This window comes from Oncorhynchus mykiss, chromosome 24 (assembly GCF_057628025.1).
Source record: "Oncorhynchus mykiss isolate SJ-2025 chromosome 24, ASM5762802v1, whole genome shotgun sequence".
In the NCBI taxonomy this organism is placed as follows: Eukaryota; Metazoa; Chordata; class Actinopteri; order Salmoniformes; family Salmonidae; genus Oncorhynchus; species Oncorhynchus mykiss.
In genome coordinates this window covers 26,836,678-26,858,172 of record NC_143045.1, presented here as the reverse complement: position 1 = coordinate 26,858,172, position 21,495 = coordinate 26,836,678, and the positions used below count along the sequence as shown (strand labels likewise).

Below are 21,495 nucleotides of genomic sequence, written 5' to 3'. Positions count from 1 at the left end.
GGGCTGACTGTGAACGCATTGAGAGACTCTGGGTTGAGGTCAGGGATAAAGTAGTCTACAGTACTACTGCCAAGAGATGAGTTATAGGTGTACTTACCATAGGAGTCCCCTCGAAGCCTACCATTGACTATGTACATACCCAGCATGCAACAGAGTTGCAGGAGTTGTGACCTGTTTTTGTTGGTTATGTTGTCTTAGTTGTGCCTAGGGGGGCATATGAGGGAGGGAATGCTGTCACCGGTGAAGGTGTCCGGTTCTTGTCCAGTTCTGACATTTAGCCACAGACTAGTACATGTCCCTGGGACTGGAAATGATTGATTTCCCCCTCCAGGGGACTGCCAGCTCATTGTAAACTACAGTAGAGGGAAACCAATGGGTCCATCGCCTCTATACCATGTTTCTTGTAGGATGACAATGTCTGTACTTCTGATTTTAGGCCAAAGGCAGATGACCTCAGGCCTTGGATATTCCAGAATGAGATAGTGAAGGCTTTGTGTTCCATAAAGTGTCCAGTGTTGTTATTCATGTGGTTTGGCCTCAGACCAGTAAGTGTGAGCAGAGCCTGCTGAGCATCTGGTACATGCCATTGGCTTGGGCTAGTGTAAGAGTGGGGTTTGGGCCTGTTTGCCTGCTCTGGCCTGGGCATGGGGTGGGCAGGAGGGGCATAGGTCTGATCTGATGGGACCTAAATGGGGTGTGGGCATGGTTGACTTGGGGTGTTGATTGGTTGGGGTGGGGGTGTGGATGTCGCTGGTAGTGCTGTGGTCTGGATGTAGGTCCTCTTGGCGTGGGTCCTCTATGTGTAGGTCTGGGGGGAGGTGTCCGGCAGGTCTGGGATATTGTCTCGCTGGTCTGGTTGGGGTGTCTGTTGATCTGTTGCTCCTGTGGGAAGTGTTGAAGCTGTGGTTGAGGGTGAGATCCTTTAGGGTCTGGGCGAAGGTGGGCACTGCTGCCTTGTATAGGTGGACCTGGTCAAAAAGGCTGTTCAAGTCCAGGGTGGAGTGGGGGGCCAGGTAGACATTTGGTTTTGAGGCACAGTCACAGGAAATAGTTGCGTTTAGCCGCTGTATGGTGGCAGGGGGGAAGTCTTTTCGTGGTAGCAGGGTGGAGATAACCACTTGTGCGTTGGGGAAAGTAGAAGAAGCTTTTTCAATCACTCCCTTGAGTGCTGTGGCCACCCTTTCCTGCTGTGTTCTCAGGTTGTTTGTGCCTGTGTGTATTATTATGTGGCTGGGTGACCCTATTTGGTCCTCAGACAGAAGGTCTAGGGTGTGTTGAAATCAGAGTTTAGACACGGTATGTTTGGGGAAAAGTTTATTTTCTTATATATATTTCCAGTTTGAGTCTATAAGGAGTAAAAATCTGTGGCTTGTATATGTTCTCAGTGAGTGTGGGGGGGTTGTCAGGTGGGCTATCAGGGTGGCTGACAGGGGGGTGCTCAGAGAGGGTGGGATCCCCTGGGCTTGGGGTTCTTCATTTGTCTGACCTGCTGTGATGTTGAGGCTGTGGTCAGGTTCTGGGGTGGGCTGTTCTGCTGGCTTATCTGCGGGGGTGGCAAGTTCTCTTATGGGTTGTTCTCTGTCACACGTCATCTTTCTCACCTTCTCCTCTAGTGTTATGTTCTTCGCCTTCTCTTTCTCCGATGACGTTATCTCTCAACAAGCCAGAGTGCAGATATGTCTCTCTCCACCTCCAGGTCTGGTTGAGGGGGTGTTGTTGAGCTGGACCATTTTTTTTGTGCTGACTTGAGTGTGCTCACCTGCTGTTCCTGCTCCACCTAACTTACCTCCAGGTGGGTGAATTGATCCTTAATTTCAATGAGGGAGTAGTACTCTGTGCTGGGAGGTTGACTTACCGCTTGGGGTTGCTTGACTGTGTGGTTGTATAATTAAGAGGTCTCAAGAGAAAGCTTATCCTGCTGAGCTCTCTCTTTAATTATGTGAACATCCAGCTGAAACTGTTTGGGGTTGCCCTGTACCATTACTGTTCCAGACTTGTACAGGTTGACATTGGCTGACTCAGAGTCCTCATTGTCTAATATGCTAAGTTTCCACCCATCACTAACAACCCCCCTCTTACCAGAGAGGTAGTGTGTTAATATAGCACGGTGCCATGCCAGGGGATGATCTGTGTGGAAGATTAAGTTGCTTATGTTCCCATTTTATGGCAGTCAGCAAAAAGTGTCTCTTGATTTTCCATAAAGAGCTTATTTTTGTACTTTTTTTGTGCCTTCTCATTTTTTACTTCCAGAGGGTACTGTATTGTAATGACCTCTGAACAGCGAGAGGGGGCTTCAAAGGCCTCTGCATTTGGGTGGAGTAGGCTGTGCAACTCTCCTGCCATTGTTTGGCTCAAGGGATTTGACACCTCTCGCTTCACACCTCAGTGCTAATTGAAGTTACAGTCAGATATGTTCTGTCCTAGCAAGCTTGGTAGCCGTAACTTAGCATTCAGTACTTATAAAGTAAAATATATCATTGTAATGTGTTTTTCTTCTTGGCTTTAAAAGTAGCTTCAGGCTTAACATGACTCACTCAGTTCCAGGTTGGATGGTGTTTTCAGGTTTTTGTTGTTCGTTTGTCAGAGCATTTGCTGTATAGCTTGGAAATAAGAATCTTTGTTAGTAAGAATGGTTCCAGGTCATCTTGTCCAAAATCACGTTGTAGGTTTGGAGTTTGGATTTGGAGTGAAGGTTATGTTGTGGAGGGTAGTATCCTGTAAATGTCCTTGGTGAAAAATCCAAGTTTATCTAACAAAAAAAAAAACATGCTGAAAAATGCGGGAGCTCATCTGCTCATCTGTTCTCTCTCTCTCTCTCTCTCTCTCTCTCTCTCTCTCCATTATCTGTTTTTAATCAAAGGTTAGCGTCGCTGTTTCCTCACACACACAGGCGGACTCCTGTTCCTACCACTACCCACTGTGCACCCCTTTGTTCATTTGCATAAGTGATGAGAAATGCCCCTGTGCTTCTCAGTGTGGGGTCTCTCCACTGCTCTTTATGAGTCTCAAATTACACAACTACCCACACATACACGAACACACACACACACACGCACGCACGCACACACGCACGCACGCACACACACGCACGCACGCACGCACACACACACACACACACACACACACACACACACACACACACACACACACACAGAAAGAGAAAGATACTATCGAACATTCACACCTACATGTGAGCGATCCCATTGATATAAACAACCACACACTCACGCCCAGACACACACATCCGCTCACAAGCACTCTTTCTCTTTCTCTTTCTTATAAACACACACAGACAGACAGAGGGACACACACACAGACATACTCACACCACATACTGCCTGGAGTTAGGGGGCGGGCGGACACACACACTCACTCATAGACACACTTGCAGGAATACATACAGTCTTAGTCTGTTCTCGCAGTGAGAACTCACTGAGCTTCTCAACCTGCTGAGTGGCAAAAGAGTGACAGACAGTGAAAGAAAAGAAAACACACAGACACTAGAACTAGAACACTAGAACAGTATGTGGTTAGAGAGTTGGACTAGTAACCGAAAGGTTGCAAGATCGAATCCCTGCGCTGACAAGGTGAAAATCTGTTGTTCTACCCCTGAACAAGGCAGTTATTAACCCACTGTTCCTAGGCCGTCATTGAAAATATGCATTTGTTCTTATTGACTTGCCTAGTTAAAGGAAAAATAAAAATTATTAAAAAAATGTGTTCCCCTCCTGTCATTCAGACAGTTCAGATCCATGTGTCAGAGCCCCACAGTCAGAGGGAGAGTGGAGAAGCAATTCCACACACACTTACACTTTTTACAAGGTCTCCTTAGTGTGTGGGCTTCTTCTTTCTGTCACCCTCAGTTTAATTCTCGAGTTATTTACTTGCACATATTCCTTTTTAAACCCTGTGTAGTCCCATCCCATCTCTCTCTCTTTCGCTTTCTCTCTCACTCCTTTCTCTCCCCCACCCTCCTTCTCCCTCCCTTCTCTCCCCACCCTCCTTCTCCCTCCCTTCTCTCCTCCACCCTCCTTCTCCCTCCCTTCTCTCCTCCACCCTCTTTCTCCCTCCCTTCTCTCCCCACCCTCCTTCTCCCTCACTTCTCTCCCCCACCCTCCTCTCCCTCACTTCTCTCCCCCACCTTCCTTTTCCCTCCCTTCTCTCCCCCACCCTCCCTTCTGTTCCCACCCTCCTTCTCCCTCCCTTCTCTCCCCCACCCTCCCTTCTCTTCCCACCCTCCTTCTCCCTCCCTTCTCTCCCCACCCTCCTTCTCCCTCACTTCTCTCCCCCACCCTCCTCTCCCTCACTTCTCTCCCCCACCTTACTTTTCCCTCCCTTCTCTCCCCCACCCTCCTTCTCCCTCCCTTCTCTCCCCCACCCTCCTCCTCCCTCCCTTCTCTGCTCCACCCTCCCTTCTCCCTCACTTCTCTCCCCCACCCTCCTTCTACCTCACTTCTCTCCCCCACCCTCCTTCTCCCTCACTTCTCTCCCCCACCCTCCTTCTCCCTCCCTTCTCTCTCCCCACCCTCCTTCTCTCCCCCACCCTCCTTTCTCTTCCCACCCTCCTTCTCACTTCTCTTCCCACCCTCCTTCTCCCCCCACCCTCCTTCTCCCTCACTTCTCTCCCCCACCCTCCTTCTCCCTCACTTCTCTCCCCCACCCTCCGTCTCCCTCACTTCTTTCCCCCACCTTCCTTTTCCCTCCCTTCTCTCCCCCACCCTCCTTCTCCCTCCCTTCTCTCCCCCACCCTCCTTCTCCCTCCCTTCTCTCCCCCACCCTCCTTCTCCCTCCTTTCTCTCCCCCACCCTCCCTTCTCTCCCCCACCCTCCTTCTCCCTCCCTTCTCTCCTCCACCTTCCCTTCTCCCACACTTCTCTCCCCCACCCTCCTCCCTCCCTTCTCTCCTCCACCCTCCCTTCTCCCTCACTTCTCTCCTCCACCCCCCTTCTCCCTCACTTCTCTCCCCCACCCTCCTCCTCCCTCCCTTCTCTCCCCCACCCTCCTCCTCCCTCCCTTCTCTCCCCCCATGTTGCTGGGTTCTATTGACAAGACCCAGACAACTGCCTCCAATCCCATTAACCAGATGAGCTGATGTCCAATGAGGCTGAAACATTAATGACAACACCAGCGTCTCTTTACAACCTCTCCTCCTCTCCCTATCATTCCCTCCTTTCTCTCTGCTCATCCGTCTGTCACTCTATCACTCACACTCACCTCAATGAGAAGTGTGTATGAATGTGGTTGTGTGTTTGTGTGAATAGTGAAGTTAGACTGTGGGTAGAAGTTGTACGACCATTATTACAGAAGGTAATGTCTGCAGGTATTCTGGATGGACATTGTATTCTGTCTTAATAATGGGCTCCATTACAATCCAGTCTTCTCATGATTTTTAATTCCCATCCCATTGTGATTCAGGGCTATTGTTTGATCATTAGAATACATTTTACTAAAGCTATTTCCATCTAATCTCACAGGTCTCCTAAATCTTCCCACCACCCCACCAACTCTATCTGGGATTAGATTTTGACACACACACACACATACTCTAGCTATGCCCCTTGCAAACAAGTCATCTGCAATAAATGAATAAACAGGTGTTTTTATTTAACCATGTAAACAAACTCAAACACACACACACACAAAACCAAGCGAAGCTGCCACACCTACAACATACTGATCTGTACTGATTATAAGAAGTATAAAAGAACAAGGACACTGAGTCTTCTTCTTCCTTCCTTCCTCCCTCCCTCCTCCTCGCTCTCCCTCTCTCTTCTCAATTAATTTCACTTCAGAAGTGCTTTGTTGGCGAGACACTGGGGCTGCCTTGCCAAAGCAATTTGGATTTAATATGCAGCACGCGTGTAAAAAATAAAAACAGAAAACAAAAAGCGTTTCACGTGGAGCAAAGTCTCGCAGTAGGAGACCGGGCCAATTGTCCTGAGGACAGAATGGTATCTTCATTCTGTGGGATCCCTCAACACATTAAATACAACTATACTTTACTGAGAAGAGAAAATAACATTTGAATACATGAATGAAATACACATTTTTTTTAATTTTTTTTTTACTTCTACTCGTCTGAGTCACTCTTGGACTCTTTTCATTTGCTGTCCATCTCTCCTCTCTTCCCCCCACCGATACTCTCAGTCTCTCTCCTCTTCTCTAAAACCTGCTTGTATCTCCTTTGCTTTACTCCCCCCCCCTCTCTCTCTGTCCATCTCTCCTCTCTTCCCCCCACAGATACTCTCGGTCTCTCTCCTCTTCTCTAACCTGCTTGTATCTCCTTTGCTTTACTCCCCCCCCCTCTCTCTGTCCATCTCTCCTCTCTTCCCCCCACCGATACTCTCGGTCTCTCTCCTCTTCTCTAACCTGCTTGTATCTCCTTTGCTTTACTCCCCCCCCCTCTCTCTCTGTCCATCTCTCCTCTCTTCCCCCCACCGATACTCTCAGTCTCTCTCCTCTTCTCTAACCTGCTTGTATCTCCTTTGCTTTACCCCCCCCCCTCTCTCTCTCTGTCCATCTCTCCTCTCTTCCCCCCACAGATACTCTCGGTCTCTCTCCTCTTCTCTAACCTGCTTGTATCTCCTTTGCTTTACTCCCCCCCCTCTCTCTGTCCATCTCTCCTCTCTTCCCCACACCGATACTCTCGGTCTCTCTCCTCTTCTCTAACCTGCTTGTATCTCCTTTGCTTTACTCCCCCCCCCTCTCTCTCTGTCCATCTCTCCTCTCTTCCCCCCACAGATACTCTCGGTCTCTCTCCTCTTCTCTAACCTGCTTGTATCTCCTTTGCTTTACCCCCCCCCCCTCTCTCTCTGTCCATCTCTCCTCTCTTCCCCCCACCGATACTCTCAGTCTCTCTCCTCTTCTCTAACCTGCTTGTATCTCCTTTGCTTTACCCCCCCCCCTCTCTCTCTCTGTCCATCTCTCCTCTCTTCCCCCCACAGATACTCTCGGTCTCTCTCCTCTTCTCTAACCTGCTTGTATCTCCTTTGCTTTACTCCCCCCCCTCTCTCTGTCCATCTCTCCTCTCTTCCCCCCACCGATACTCTCGGTCTCTCTCCTCTTCTCTAACCTGCTTGTATCTCCTTTGCTTTACTCCCCCCCCTCTCTCTGTCCATCTCTCCTCTCTTCCCCCCACCGATACTCTCAGTCTCTCTCCTCTTCTCTAAAACCTGCTTGTATCTCCTTTGCTTTACTCCCCCCCTCTCTCTCTCTGTCCATCTCTCCTCTCTTCCCCCCACCGATACTCTCGGTCTCTCTCCTCTTCTCTAACCTGCTTGTATCTCCTTTGCTTTACTCCCCCCCTCTCTCTCTCAGTCCACCTTTTCTGTCTTCCCCCTTCTATATTTTTTGCTTCTCTCTTTTTCAGAGGATTCTACATTGAATCTCTGTAGGGGCACTCCTTAATTATACAAAAAAGGCTTGTTAAAAACTAAAACTCATCGTTCCCCCCTTCTCTCTACCTCCTCCCTCTCTTGCCAGGGTTCTCCATAACTACATGCTGTGGCGGATTGTAGCAGCTCTCAGTGAACACCTGTCCACGGCGTTCCGAAGCACCATCCATGAGTTTTCCCGGGAGATTGATGGTACGGAGCGTCAGCTGGAGCTGGGGATGCTGTGTCTCACCCAGGCTAACAAACATTTTGGCATGGCCCTGGGAGCACTCTTCGTCAAGCAACACTTCTCCTCTCACAGCAGGGCCAAGGTAGGGCAGCTTCTATCTCTGTCCTTCTGTTTCTACATCTCTCCTTCACAGCAGGGCCAAGGTAGGATAGCTTCTATCTCTGTCCTTCTGTTTCTACATCTCTCCTTCACAGCAGGGCCAAGGTAGGACAGCTTCTATCTCTGTCCTTCTGTTTCTACATCTCTCCTCACAGCAGGGCCAAGGTAGGGCAGCTTCTATCTCTGTCCTTCTGTTTCTACATCTCTCCTCACAGCAGGGCCAAGGTAGGGCAGCTTCTGTCTCTGTTTCTCTATTTCTTCATCTCTCCTCACAGCAGGGCCAAGGTAGGGCAGCTTCTATCTCTGTCTCTCTATTTCTTCATCTCTCCTCAAAGCAGGGCCAAGGTAGGGTGGCTTCTATCTCTGTCCCTCTGTCTCTGACTGTCTCTCTTTCTTTGTTACTTTCTGTAATTGTTTGGTGAAGTAGATTTGAAAATGTCTCTCTCTCTCTCCATCCCACTCTTCCATCGTCACACCTTAACCCTCTCTTTTCTAGTCTGCCTCTATATATTGTCTTCTTCGTTCTAGGGGATGTGGTTTCCAATGGCATCTCTAACCCCTCTGACCCTTCTCTTTATTTAAGCTCTTCATCCTCTATTCCTCCTTCTGTCTCACCCCTCTCTCCCCCTCTGTTGTGTTCAATGCCAACCTTGCCTCAACCCCAGAACCTAGCCATAGGCACTTTATGTTGGAATTTCCTACATATGACAGCTAACCCATCCTTTCAGTTTCAGATCTATGAAAAGTGCCTAGGGGCAGGAGCAGGGGGTGAAGGGTCTATTTGGCGTTGGGCGTACACAATATAGCTATCTCTCTGGCCCACTCCCAATGGAACCTTTTGACAACTGACCTCTAACCTCCAACCCATATTATCTTCCCACAGGTACAGGAGCTGGTAGAGGACATAAAGCACTCACTGGACCTCCGGCTGCAAGAGCTGGACTGGATGGATGAGGTGACCAAGGAGGCAGCCAGGGCCAAGGTCAGATTTCCACACTACCTTATATATAACCAAAAATATACTGTAGGCCTGCTGTATTACCATTTAGGATGAAAGCAGGGGTTATTTTATTCTGGATCAGTCTAATACTGGTTTAATAAATCCCTATCTGAGAATGTTGTCTAATACTGTTTATTAAATCCCTATCCGAGAATGTTGTCTAATACTGTTTATTAAATCCCTATCTGAGAATGTTGTCTAATACTGGTTTATTAAATCCCTATCTGAGAATGTTGTCTAATACTGTTTATTAAATCCCTATCCGAGAATGTTGTCTAATACTGTTTATTAAATCCCTATCTGAGAATGTTGTCTAATACTGGTTTATTAAATCCCTATCTGAGAATGTTGTCTAATACTGGTTTATTAAATCCCTATCTGAGAATGTTGTCTAATACTGGTTTATTAAATCCCTATCTGAGAATGTTGTCTAATACTGGTTTATTAAATCCCTATCTGAGAATGTTGTCTAATACTGGTTTATTAAATCCCTATCTGAGAATGTTGTCTAAGACTGGTTTATTAAATCCCTATCTGAGAATGTTGTCTAATACTGGTTTATTAAATCCCTATCTGAGAATGTTGTCTAATACTGGTTTATTAAATCCCTATCTGAGAATGTTGTCTAATACTGGTTTATTAAATCCCTATCTGAGAATGTTGTCTAATAATTTCAGAATATAAGGTCTTAATCCTTATAGAGCACGTGCTGAAACAAACGGGTCTCCAGTATAATCCCATTATAACAGTCTGCTCATGTGTGTGTGGTCTATGAAGGATAAGGCAGCTAAATATTTGCAGTCTATTTTTCACTCCCCCTCTTCTCTTTCACTCTCTCTCTTTCTCTCCCCCTCTTTTTTCTCTGACCCTTTTCTCCCTTCCCTCTCTCAGCTGCAGCATATGATGGTGATGACAGGCTATCCAGACTTCCTCCTCAAACCAGAGCTCATAGACCAGGAGTACGGGGTGAGACAACTTTTACTTTTGTGAAATAGCACAGTTACAAATATATGGCAAATAGAAATCAAACTGGATGGACATAAGAAATAGAGGAAGGCCAAAACTAAAAACAAACCAAATATAACCATTGTAAAAATAGATTGTGTCTGTAAAATGTGTATAGTATGTAAGTAGGAAGTAGAAGCCTAAGTGTTATTGTTTAATAGTTTACTCCAGTTGGGGGAGGGGTGGTAGGGTTTGGGGAATAATAAAGGAAGGTATATTCTGAAAATATGTGTATATGTATGTATGTGTGTATATGTATGCATGTTGATATATATATATATATGTATGTAGGTTTGTGTATGTATGTATATAGAGTACTGTGCAAAAGTTATAGGCAGGTGTGAAAAAATGCTGAGAAAGAATGCTTTAAAAAACAGAAATGTTAATAGTTTATATTTATCAATTAACAAAATGCAAAGTGACTGAACAGAAGAAAAATCTACATCAAATCAATATTTGGTGTGACCCCCCTTTGCCTTCAAAACAACATAAATTTGTCTATATACACTTGCACACAGTTTTTGAAGGAGCTCGGCAGGTAGTTAGGCCCAAACATCTTGGAGAACTAACCACATTTCCTCTGTGGACTTAGGCAGCCTCAGGTGCTTCTCTCTCTTCATGTAATCCCAGACAGACTTGATGATGTTGAGATCAGGGCTCTGTGTGGGCCATACCATCACTTCCAGGACTCCTTGTTCTTCTTTACGCTGAAGATAGTTCTTAATAACTTTCGCTGTATGTTTGGGGTCATTGTCATGCTGCAGAATAAATTTGGGGCCAATCAGATGCCTCCCTGGTGGTATTGCATGATGGATAAGTATCTGCCTGTACTTCTCAGCATTGAGGAGACCATTCATTCTGACCAAATCCCCAACTCCATTTGCAGAAATGCAGCCCCAAACTTGCAAGGAACATCCACCATGCTTCACTGTTGCCTGCAGACACTCATTTGTGTACCCCTCTCCAGCCCTTCAGTGAACAAACTGCCTTCTGCTACAGCCGAATATTTCACATTTTGACTCATCAGTCCGATGCACCTGCTGCCATTTTCTGCACCCCAGTTCCTGTGTTTTCGTGCATAGTTGAGTCGCTTGGCCTCGTTTCCACATCGGAGGTATGGCTTTTTGGCCGCAAGACTTCCATGAAGGCCACTTCTGACCAGACTTCTCCGGACAGTAGATGGGTGTACCAGGGTCCCACTGTTTTCTGCCAATTCTGAGCTGATGGCACTGCTGGACATCTCCCGGTTGCAAAGGAAAGTAAGCACGATGTGTCTTTGATCTGCTGCAGTAAGTTTCCTTGGCCGACCACTGCTTCTACGGTCCTCAACGTTGCCTGTTTCTTTGTGCTTCTTCAAAAGAGCTTGGACATCTGGAACCCCGGTCTGCCTTGACATTTCTGCCTTGGAGAGACCTTGCTGATGCAGTATAACTACCTTGTGTCTTGTTGCTGTGCTCAGTCTTGCCAAGGTGTATGACTTTTGACAGTAAACTGTCTTCAGCAACCTCACCTTGTTAGCTGAGTTTGGCTGTTCCTCGCCCAGTTTTATAACTCCTACACAGCTGTTTCTGTTTCAGTTAATGATTGTTTCAACCTACATATTGAATTGATGATCATTAGCACCTGTTTGGTATAATTGTTTAATCATACACCTGACTATATGCCTACAAATCCCTGACTTTGTGCAAGTGTACCTACAAGAATTGATACTGTTTTGAAGGCAAACGGTGGTCACACCAAATATGGATTTGATTTAGATTTTTATTCTGTTCACTCACTTTGCATTTACTCAATTGATAAATATAATCTATTAACATGTCTATTTTTGAGCGCATTCTTACTTTACAGCATGTTCACACCTGCCTAAAACTTTTGCACAGTACTGTATATAAATATATATTTATCCCCAAAATATATGGGGGACTGGAAATGATGTAGACAATTACATTGATGGAAGTGACAATCTATCCGCAATATTAAAGCTGATCCACCCCCTAAAAAAAACATAAAAAAATGTCAAACTTTTACTCCCTCACAGACGTACTCTCTCTCCCCCTATTGCTCTTATTGACTCTCTCTCCATCCCCGTTATTTGTTCTCCAGTTTGATGTGGATGAAAATACCTATTTCAAAAACATCCTCAACAGCATCAAGTTCAACATCAAGATGTCTGTCAAGAAGATCCACAAGCAGGTGGACAAGACTGCGTGAGTGATGCTTTCAACTGCTCCAGATGTTCAGTGTCACAATAACACAACTAAACACAACTACACACAGATTCAAAATGATATGCACCTCTTGACACAAAACATGACATTTTATGACAAGAGTAGTGATTGAAGATACCATAAGCTTGTCTTTTGTGTGACTGTTTAAAATGTGCTCCTAGGACAGAACTCAAAACTGATTTTGTGTCCAAACAAGCTGAAGCCCTCCACCCTGTACTGCCAAATCATGTCTTCCTCCTTTATCACAAATACACTCCTTTCATGATTCTTATCTCCCTCTGCAGAGAAAGCATGTCCTCATGCCTCCATCCGTGTACCCATCTCTCCGCTGCCGTAGGGCCATTTGTCTTTCCCACCAGAACAGGGGCAACTCTGAATTTCAAAGTGACACAAATCAATGTGTCTGGATTTAAAAAGATTATAATGAAGGGACTGTTTTCTTGTGCAGACAGGAACTCTCAATATTGGACAAAATATTGAATGATTTCACCTTAAAATATCTCAAGTTTTGAGATAAATTGCCTGTGACACTTGAGAAGGGTCTGTGTCTCTTGTTGTTTGAAGATGTTTAGTGAATGTAGGATTAATAAACCCCTGATTGACTGTTTCCCTCTCAGGTGGCTCCTTCCCCCTCAGGCCCTCAATGCCTACTATCTCCCAAACAAGAATCAAATGGGTGAGTCAGTGTGTGATCCCAATGCACATCAATGCTCTCAGTATATTCAAGATAACACACTCCCTCTTCTTCTTTCTGGTCCATCCATGTGATGAGGCACCCACACGCCCTAACCCACGTATTCTGCATTCACTTACTTACACCGGCCCCCCTCACTTTCCTCCGCCCCACACACACTTTGTCATCTCCTATCACTTTTCCACCAATGTTGGCCTCTATTGGTGTCTGCATCTGCCTCGTGGATCAAATTTACCTCACAGAAAAATCAATGGTGAGTTACAGAGCAGGCAGCAGAGGACAGAGAGAGCCAGACAAACACAGCCATCAGCCACAAGAGCTCATTTTTTACCCTACCTCTCTCCCTCCCTCCTTTTCTCTCCCTCTATCTACCCGACTGTTTATCTTCTGCTATCATCTCTTTCTTTACTTGTAGTATTTCCCGCTGGAATCCTTCAGCCCACGCTGTACGACCCTGAGTTTCCACAGTGAGTACAACTGAATATTTCAAAGTCATTCAACTAATCAACTGCTAATCAAGACATTGATTGGTTGTTTCAAGTGCGTTAGTTAGTAGCCTACTACGCTGGAATAAAAGTCTGCACCCGCTGTACTGTAGTTGTCCAGGACAATCCCTATACACACCATTACTTTCCCCTTACATTACCTTTCGTATTCTACCTCCAAACCATTCTCCTCTCCCTTAATGATCACAACACAATCACTGCTATACTGCAACCCTGAACCCCCACAGCACGGTATTATTTATTCACATACTTATTCCATTAGAAGTGATCACCACCACTCCACATAAACGATCGCTGCATCCACCCATGCATACTGATGAATGGAATATGATATTAGATGTGTGTGCGTGATCGTGGTACCTTTCCCTGGAGTTATTACTGCAGTAGCCCTAACCTGCCATGAAGACTGAGGCTAGTCCAGCGCTGCTATCAGGCCCCAGGTAATGAAGCCTCACTCAGCCAGTTAGTTTATTCAGGTTTGGAGGGCAACTCTCAGCAGGGTATCGACGTCCTGTCAGAAAGTCATTTTCAGACTTGGTCATGTGGATAGCCGCAGGCCTCTGGCAGTCCCTGCATCGCATCAGTCTCCATCTGCATGGTCTGCCAGACTACACCCAGACTACAGACTACACCCACCCAGGTCAAGGAGAGGTGGCCAGAACTCTCCCTCTATTCAGTTATTAACAGAGTTAGGTATGATTTCAATGGGTCAGATTATGATTCATGTAACATTCTACTGTCCCCTTCAGGACAGGGGTTAGAACTGCAGGCTGATAAAAAGTTTCCGTTTGTGTTCTTATAAATACATTAAGCTTTTGTCCTCATATGCTAAGTGATTAGTAGCTCATCCTCTCTCTCCCTCATCCCTCTAGATCTCTGAACTATGGAGGAATAGGAGCCATCATTGGTCATGAGCTGACACATGGATATGATGACTGGGGTGAGAGAACGCTTCTTTGTCTTACACGTGTCCTAGAAAAATGTTAAATCCAATGGGCCATGACCAGTAGTAGCCTAACAGTAGTAAAACTGTAATGTCAGTGTAATATCAGTTCTGAATAAGGGGTTCATGTCTTTTGTCCACATTGGTCATCCTAACTCAAGCCTCTTGCCCCCCATCTAAGTGGGTCGTCACTATCAGACCATGCTGCAAGGTATGGAAGTCCCGCCTCCCCTTAACCCAACCAATGAAATCAGTCAAATGACTTAAGAGAGTAAAAGGTTATAGCCAACAACTGTACCTTGCAGCATGGCTGAATAGTGACCACCATTCTAAATTATGTAATCTTTCTCTTAGGGGGCCAGTATGATCGCTATGGCAACCTGAAGCAGTGGTGGACGGAGGAGTCATACAAGAAGTTTCAGAAGAAAGCAGAGTGCATCGTCAAACTCTACGACAACTTCACGGTCTACAACCAGCGGGTGGGTGCATAGCATACCTTGTTACACTGCTTACTAGACACTCACACACACCTGTAATGGGAGTTGCAATGGTATCTTTCCCCTGTGTGTCTGTAGGTGAATGGCCGTCTGACTCTGGGGGAGAATATAGCAGATATGGGAGGCCTTAAACTGTCTTACTTTGTGAGTGAAATCATCCAATGGGCTGTGCTAGCTGTCAATCAATATTGATTACCATCTGTCAGGGCTCTATTCAATCAGCATCACGGAAGATCAGCTTCACAGCGTGATTTACATTTTAAAGAAATGTTCCTGCTCTAGCGAAGACTGCATTCACGGTAAACGCTGCATGTCGGCTCAATCGGAAATTACCTTAACATTTATATAGCAGAATCCTCTTCAGTGTTACAGATTAAATAGAGCCCTCAATCACTATCTCTGTGGACTAATGACAAGCTACAGTATGTTTGTAAGCCCAGGTCTCAAATCTCATATATCTCTCTCTCCATCTATCTCTCCAATCCTCTGTTACACTCTCTCCCACTCTCCAGGCATATCAGAAGTGGATCAGAGAACATGGTCCAGAAAGACCTCTCCCTGGACTCAAGTACACACATGAACAACTACTCTTCATCGCCTTCGCACAGGTACACAAACAACTACGTACAGACTGTTGTTAGTCTTGGGAATCTTTTTATTTTTAATTGGAGTAAAGATTATATTTTTTATGGTCTTTACTGCTGTCTCCTCTCTCCTATTAGAACTGGTGTATGAAGAGACGGTCTCAGTCCATATACCTGCAGTTACTGACTGACAAGCACGCACCAGAACATTACAGGTACATACACTTCCTCACTTTCCTGATGTGCATCAGCCTATCACAGGCCATACCTAATATGACTCCCCTCTCCGATTGGACCGTTCTCTCTCTATCCCCTCTACCTCTGCAGGGTGATTGGCAGCGTGTCCCAGTTTGATGAGTTTGCCCGAGTGTTCCACTGTCCAAAGGGTTCCCCCATGCACCCTGTCGACAAATGTTCTGTATGGTGACCCCTCAACACTGACCTCTGAACTTCACCACCCACCAACAACTAGAACTTACCTGTGACCTGAACTAAACTCTTCTAACCAACCTATCAGACATTATGTTCAGTTTCACTTTCACTTCCATCTCAATCCTGGGACTACCTTTTCCTATTATCACAGAATTTGCACGCAAATAATGTCATCACCACCAGGCAAAACCATGATCACTTCACTGTCTACTCATGTAGACATCCAGTGCTTGACTTGGGCAGGAGCTCCCCAGAGCAGAGTACCGGCACCTCAAATTTTCTACTGCTTGAGCTCCTGATTCTCTTATAGAATATTAGCTCAAAGTATTGTGGAGCTCTTACACCAACATGAGTACCTGCACCTATTTGAGTACCTGTACCTATTGAAAAGTCAAGCACTCATTTAAGCATATCATTTAATTATATATTTGTAGATATACATCTATTTTTTACAACAGATGTACTGTATCATGGGATTACCTTTTTGGTTTTGAGTTGTGTGATGTCAATTCATTATAATTATTTGAATCACTTTTGACAGTAGTCAAGTGTTATTAAATCCAATTTAATGCAACAGGTTCAGAGTTGGTGTTATCAAGAACTTTGTGTAGAAGGGATTGGGAATGGGGATTGTACTGCCTGAATGACAGTGGCCAGTATGGACTGTACTCACTGGGATCAGTGTGTTGCCAATGTTTTTGTGAGTCTTTTCTATGAGGTAAATAGTGGACACCGTGCTGCCATGCTGCCCTCAAGTGGCTGAACAAAGAAGTGGTCTCCACTGTGGAGTCCTTGTTCGTCTTGACTGTTGTTTCTTGTCTGGTCTTGGCCTTGTGGACATCATTGGAATGGTGTTACTGTGAGTATGTGTGTGTTTGTACGGTTTTGAAGGTCCCTTTTCTAATGAGAGTGGAATCCATAGTGACCTTTTGCTCAGGATTTGTAGCTAAGTGTGTGTCCAGAGGCCAAAGTGCCAAAGAATAGTGATGGAACATCATGGATTAGTCCGTCTAAACCCTTAACCCCTCTACTCCTACCTTAGTGTACATCATGGTGAACTATGCTTCTCGATGCACCGGATACTCCAAACTCCTCACAACCCCATGTCTCACTGTCACACCCTAGAGTATAGATTCTTTATCAAGAAGACTGTGTTTCTAAGATGGAAACATGGTCCTGTTGAACAACTTCATCTATCCTATTGGACAACTTCAACTGAGAGACATTTCGATTTGACATTATGGACTTGGAGCCCTTCCTATTGGATTATGTTAACTCCGGGGCCTTCCTTGATACAGCACATACTCTCGCTGATGAACTCTGATGAATGCCCCTGGCCTGGTCTGCATAGCCAAGAAGCTTTCAAAGGAAGGATCAATATGACTGATATTCCACAGTCATAACAAATCATCTACATGCTGTACACACAAACTGTGACTCCAGTCAAGTCAGAGAAAAAAAAGAAAATACATTTGTACAGTGATATAAAAAATATATTATAATTTTGTATAAAGAATCTAAAATTAAGAACAATCTATGTATAAGTTATAATTGTACAGTTCTTTTTCTGAAAACAGCATGTTCAAAACCAGCTTTACAGTAAAGACTGAGATAAAAGGATGACATCACACACAGTTCTCAGCATTCAGCTGCCATGTCATATATGTGGCTGCTATCTCATATATGTGGCTGCTATCTCATATATGTGGCTGCTATCTCATATATGTGGCTGCTATCTCATATATGTGGCTGCTGTCTCATATATGTGGCTGCTGTCTCATATACAGTGGGGCAAAAAAGTATTTAGTCAGCCACCAATTGTGCAGGTTCTCCCACTTAAAAAGATGAGAGAGGCCTGTAATTTTCATCATAGGTACACTTCAACCATGACAGACAAAATGAGAAAAAAAATCCAGAAAATCACATTGTAGAATTTTTAATGAATTTATTTGCAAATTATGGTGGAAAATAAGTATTTGGTCAATAACAAAAGTTTATCTCAATACTTTGTTATATACCCTTTGTTGGCAATGACAGGTCAAACGTGTTCTGTAAGCCTTCACAAGGTTTTCACACACTGTTGCTGGTATTTTGGCCCATTCCTCCATGCAGATCTCCTCTAGAGCAGTGATGTTTTGGGGCTGTTGCTGGGCAACATGGACTTTCAACTCCCTCCAAAGATTTTCTATGGGGTTGAAATCTGGAGATTGGCTAGGCCACTCCAGGACCTTGAAATGCTTCTTACGAAGCCACTCCTTCGTTGCCCGGGCGTTGTGTTTGGGATCATTGTCATGCTGAAAGACCCAGCCACGTTTCATCTTCAATGTCCTTGCGAATGGAAGGAGGTTTTCACTCAAAATCTCACGATACATGGCCCCATTCATTCTTTCCTTTACACGGATCAGTCGTCCTGGTGTTTCCACCCCCATGCTTCACAGTAGGTATGGTGTTCTTTGGATGCAACTCAGCATTCTTTGTCCTCCAAACACGACGAGTTGAGTTTTTACCAAAAAGTTCTATTTTGGTTTCATCTGACCATATGACATTCTCCCAAACTTCTTCTGGATCATCCAAATGCTCTCTAGCAAACTTCAGACGGGCATGGACATGTACTGGCTTAAGCAGGGGGACACGTCTGGCACTGCAGGATTTGATTCCCTGGCGGCGTAGTGTGTTACTGATGGTAGGCTTTGTTACTTTGGTCCCAGCTCTCTGCAGGTCATTCACTAGGTCCCCCCGTGTGGTTCTGGGATTTTTGCTCACCGTTCTTGTGACCATTTTGACCCCACGGGGTGAGATCTTGCGTGGAGTCCCAGATCGAGGGAGATTATCAGTGGTTTTGTATGTCTTCCATTTCCTAATAATTGCTCCCACAGTTGATTTCTTCAAACCAAGCTGCTTACCTATTGCAGATTCAGTCTTCCCAGCCTGGTGCAGGTCTACAATTTTGTTTCTGGTGTCCTTTGACAGCTCTTTTGTCTTGGCCATAGTGGAGTTTGGAGTGTGACTGTTTGAGGTTGTGGACAGCTGTCTTTTATACTGATAACAAGTTCAAACAGGTGCCATTAATACAGGTAACGAGTGGAGGACAGAGGAGCCTCTTAAAGAAGAAGTTGCAGGTCTGTGAGAGCCAGAAATCTTGCTTGTTTGTAGGTGACCAAATACTTATTTTCCACCATAATTTGCAAATAAATTCATAAAAAATCCTACAATGTGATTTTCTGGATTTTTTTTTTCATTTTGTCTGTCATAGTTGAAGTGTACCTATGATGAAAATTACAGGCCTCTCTCATCTTTTTAAGTGGGAGAACATGCACAATTGGTGGCTGACTAAACACTTTTTTGCCCCACTGTATGTGGCTGCTATCTCATATATGTGGCTGCTCGTGCTCGCTCATATTTCTTGGTGTTCAATGTTTTAAATAAATAAATGGGATCACTGTGAGGGGCTGGTTTCTTCATGTAACTTGGTCCAGTAGTTGTGTGTGTGTGTTAGTTGTGTGTATGTATGCACTATACAGTATGCACATCTTGTTGTGTGTGTAAGTGTGTTAGCGCATATGTCCCACCAGGTTTGTATCCACTTGCGATGCAAGCCAGCTTGCTCTTGGTCTCCCAGCATTGCATGGTGGATCTCCATCTCTCCCACTCTGGTGGTTCTGGAGGCCTGCTATCACACAGAGTCTGGAACATGACAAGAATAAAATAGAGAACTCATGTGTCTACGTCCGGAACCGCTCTCATCCCCTGTTCAGATACACATCCCCATAGCCACTGGGTAACTGTCTGTAAGACAACACCACTCTCTTTGACAAGACACAGAATAACCCCATTGAGACAAACACCTCAGGCAATTTTCATAAAGTGTCTGACAAAGTTATTTGGTTCACATAACTGTGCTTAACATTTCCACCAAGAGGTTTCAATAAGGTGTGTGCTTATAAAAATGCTCAGGGCAAAGTCGTGACCGTATTTCAAAAATATAAAATTGGATGGTTCCAGCCTTGATGATGTTTTTCCAGCTACAGTTCTGCACGTCTTTGTTAACTTTGGTGGAGGACTTTAAATCGCCATTACAAAGAGATTTTTGTACAGCAAATTTACTCAATACCTCCTTTTTATTAGAAATATCCTTCCCTGAAAAATGCGAATAGTCTGTGCCTGCAACAGAGAAAATTCTCAGGTCTTTAAACCCCCTCTAGAGAACCAAACATTTACCCGATAGTGCTTTTAGATCTAAGAGGCTTTCTCAGAGGGTGTGAGGACTTAAATATTTGATAAGTTAATGAATAGCTGTAATTCCTACTCCTACGGATTGGACAATTCTCTGAATTTCACAGGCAGTTAAGACATACTAGTGACTCAGTGATTTTAGCACTTCCTAGCACTCTAGAGTCTATCTTTCATTGAGTTTAATGGAGTCACTTTGGGAGAACTGTGGTAAAGAAGTACCACTGAAACACCAAACAAAGAATGCATTAAAAGCTGAGAGGACTGCAGACTCATGGCATTATAAGTGAGAGTTGATAAAGGGATACGAGAGGAAAGCACCTTTCTTTTGCATTTGCATGATGAACTGTGTGCACTCACTTTTTTGTTGTTGACTTTGTGTTTGACATTTTACTTCATTGTTAGGAGCTAGTAACATAAGCATTTCACTGCATCCCCTATAACATCTGCTAAAGTGTGTACGTGACCAACGAACTTTGACTTGATATATTAGACAGTGCTGTAGATACTTATATTTTCTGAGAGTTGCCCAGAGTGGCTCTGTTATCCAGGTGTTTCTTGAGCTGTGTCTTCTGATCTCTGAGACGGGCTTTCCGATTGGACACCACTTTCTCCAACTCAGACATCTTCTCCCGCAGCTCCCGATTTGCCCTGGAGACGTCAGCTGACCTAGATGACAAGTCCTCAAGAGCTTTTCTCAACTGAAGAGAAAGAGAGAGACGTAAATAGAAGGGAAAGACAGAAATAAAGAGTGTTGAGAAAAGAGGCCGGATGATACTTCAGAGTTCTGACTGATGATGGAGTGTGAGAGAGAGTGCAGTACCTCTGAGATTTCTCTCTGTGACAGCCTCTTCACAGAGTCCCTCTCTATCCTTATCTGAAACTTTATAGATTCCAGATGCTCTAATCATCGACCAATCGCTGTTCTGGCCTCAGCCAACTCCGTCTCTCTGATAGACATGCAGAATTTAGACATAAATGTCACATTCATGCTAAGTAACCATGTACGCTTTCACATAATTAAACCACACTAAAATAAACCCCCACTATCCACATTAGTCCTAATTAGTTACCTCTGTGTGATGGTGTTCTGGGGTTGGTCTCTGGCTCGGTCTAGGTTGGCCTGCAGAGGGCCGTTGGCCAACACAACATGCTCCAAACTCTGGGCTAGTTTCTTGTTGTCCAGCCTTGCCACATCCAGGGCCTTATGCAAGAGTTCCAGCTAGAGAATCAAATGTATCTTTGTAAACTACTATGACTATTAAAATCTAAGAGCTGTTTGTGGGTATATGTGTGTTGATGACTCATTAATGGATGTAGTTACCATTTAGTTTTTCTTTGAGCTTCTCCACCTCTGCCTGTAGCCTCTGAATCGCTCTCTGACCCTGCAGTCTGACAAATACATTGGTTGTTCAAACATACACCCATATATACATGCACAACAGACAGACAGACAGACAGACAGACAGACAGACACACACCTACCCATCTCTCCTGAGTGAGGCTAGCTCCTGCTCTCGTCTCCCCACCTCCTTCTGTACAGACTCAGTGTTGTGTTGCAGACGGGAGTGGGAGGCCAAAATATTCTCCAGGGTCTGAGCCACACTGCCCCCACCATGACGAGACACACCTAGCCAGCCCTCCAGCTCACACAG

General features: G+C 44.9%; 1 protein-coding gene across 4 annotated transcripts in view; it reads left to right on the top strand.

Annotated features, from left to right (window-relative positions):
- LOC110503381 (endothelin-converting enzyme-like 1) overlaps nt 1-19,055 on the top strand; it is a 32,896-nt gene extending 13,841 nt beyond the window's left edge. For 2 of the 4 annotated variants that reach the window (XM_090218804.1, XM_090218803.1), the window contains exons 7-18: nt 7,482-7,704; nt 8,605-8,703; nt 9,613-9,687; nt 11,830-11,933; nt 12,572-12,630; nt 13,064-13,115; nt 14,027-14,094; nt 14,452-14,576; nt 14,673-14,738; nt 15,107-15,202; nt 15,317-15,393; nt 15,506-19,055. In XM_090218804.1, the coding sequence (XP_090074930.1) occupies nt 7,482-7,704; nt 8,605-8,703; nt 9,613-9,687; nt 11,830-11,933; nt 12,572-12,630; nt 13,064-13,115; nt 14,027-14,094; nt 14,452-14,576; nt 14,673-14,738; nt 15,107-15,202; nt 15,317-15,393; nt 15,506-15,605 (1,144 nt within the window). In that variant the 3' untranslated portion in view covers nt 15,606-19,055. Of the gene's footprint in view, nt 1-7,481; nt 7,705-8,604; nt 8,704-9,612; nt 9,688-11,829; nt 11,934-12,571; nt 12,631-13,063; nt 13,116-14,026; nt 14,095-14,451; nt 14,577-14,672; nt 14,739-15,106; nt 15,203-15,316 lie in introns of all 4 variants that reach the window. The other 2 variants (XM_090218802.1, XM_090218801.1) reach the window with 1 other exon arrangement.
- Nucleotides 19,056-21,495: the final 2,440 nt, after the last annotated feature.